This window comes from Colobus angolensis, unplaced genomic scaffold (assembly GCF_000951035.1).
Source record: "Colobus angolensis palliatus isolate OR3802 unplaced genomic scaffold, Cang.pa_1.0 Scaffold95, whole genome shotgun sequence".
Taxonomy (NCBI): domain Eukaryota; kingdom Metazoa; phylum Chordata; class Mammalia; order Primates; family Cercopithecidae; genus Colobus; species Colobus angolensis.
In genome coordinates, this window is record NW_012123487.1 from 5,756,505 (window position 1) to 5,758,436 (window position 1,932).

Below are 1,932 nucleotides of genomic sequence, written 5' to 3' on the forward strand. Positions count from 1 at the left end.
TATTTATATATAAATAAAAAAATAAAAAATAAATAAAAGTAAAAAATAAAAAATAAATTCGTGGAGGAATTTCAAGGTTTTCAATCTTGTGCTAAGGACACAAGGTATGTGTATTTTATTTATTTCTCCAGCTTGGTCTATTCTATTAGTTTTTATTACCATTATTGACAGGTTACTTTAGTTCTAGTCTCAGAATCCCATGGATCTGCCACAGGGATGTAGATAATGATTTCTCCAGTTTATTTCAAGCTTTGCCTAGAAGAGATCCTGAATAACTAATAACTTAGTGCTGTCCACAGACCAACTCTCTTCCCAATTTCTGCCTGTTTCCAAATTGGAAATTTATAGGCCTATGGTCAATACTCTAGAGAACAGTGCATAATCTTCCAAGATAAAATAAATTATTGGAAAATTGATGCTCTTATTTTAAATATAAATAAGATAGCCTGTCAGATGTTAAGACAGCCTCATTTATTTGAATGCAATATTGATCTTGCCTTCTTTTGGAATTTAATAGGTATGGTATGATCCAGAAGGCTATCACTCCCTTCCAGCTTACCTCAACAGCCTGAATAATTTCCTTCTGCGAGTTAACATGTCAAAATACGATGCTGCCCGACATGGTAAAGTTACGAACACAAAAGTGTCTTGTATTGCAACTTTGGTTACTCTCCGTATAAAAATGCACTTTATATCCTGTTTCTTTACAGTGGCAGGTATTTTATGGTATCTAAATCACAGGTCTTTAAAAGGAGTTTAGAAGAAGTAACTACTGCCAGATGGAACATTCTGAATAATCCTCTTACCTTTGGGTTAATTTAGTTTTCTCATTTATCAAATCAGGATAATAATGCTGACTTCATGTGCATGTCTGCTGTGAACCAAGTAGATATAGCTCATGGGAAATTTTTTTAAACGATGTGCTTGTCTACAGGCTAAACAATTTTAAAAAACAATTAATGTTTACAAATATTGTTTACAAATCTAAACATGATGACAAAACTTTTCTTTCTTTTTTGACATATGTTAGTGGTTACTTGTTTATTTTATTGTTATTTTTCTTCAACTTTTATTTTAAGTTCAGGGGTACATGTACCAGATGTGTAGGTTTGTTACATAGGTAAATATGTGCCATGGTGGTTTTCTGCACAGATCAACCCATCACCTAGGTATTAAGCCCAGCATCCATTAGCTGTTCTTCCTGATGCTCTCCCTCCTTCCATCCTCTGCACTCTGACAGGCCCCAGTATGTATTGTTCCCCACCATGTGTCCATGTGTTCTCACCATTCAGCTCCCACTTATAAGTGAGAATGTGTAATGTTTGGTTTTCTGTTCCTACATTAGTTTCCTGAGGATAATGGCTTCCAGCTCCATCCATCTCTTTGCGAAGGACATGATCTCTTTCCTTTTTATGGCTGCATCGTATTCCATGATGTATATGTACCACATTTTATTTATCCAGTCTGTCACTGATGGACATTTAGGTTGATTCCATGTCTTTGCTATTGTGAGTAGTGCTGCAATGAACATACATGTGCATGTATCTTTATAACAAAATTATACATATTCCTTTCGGTATATATGTAGTAATAAGACTGCTGGGTGAAATGGTATTTCTGCCTCTTGATCTCTGAGGAATCACCATACTGTCTTCCACAATGGTTGAACTAATTTACATTCTAACCAACAGTGTAAAAGCTCTCCTTTTTCTCTGTAACCTCGCCAGCATCTATTGTTTTTTGACTTTTTACTAATAGCCATTCTGACTATTTTGAGATGGTATCTCATTGTGGTTTTGATTTATATTTCCCTAATGATCAGTGATGTTAAACTTTTTTTCATGTTTGTTGGTTGCATGTATGTCTTCTTTTTAGAAGTGTCTGTTCATGTCCTTTGCCCACTGAATAATGTTCCCCGCCTGCCCCCCCCCC

General features: G+C 35.2%; 1 protein-coding gene across 1 annotated transcript in view; it reads left to right on the top strand.

Moving 5' to 3' along the window:
- Nucleotides 1-1,932, top strand: part of ABCA12 (ATP-binding cassette, sub-family A (ABC1), member 12) — a 228,171-nt gene that overhangs the window by 187,761 nt on the left and 38,478 nt on the right. The window contains exon 39 of the mRNA XM_011932359.1: nt 518-664. Coding sequence (XP_011787749.1) covers nt 518-664 — 147 coding nt within the window. The remainder of the gene's footprint in view (nt 1-517; nt 665-1,932) is intronic.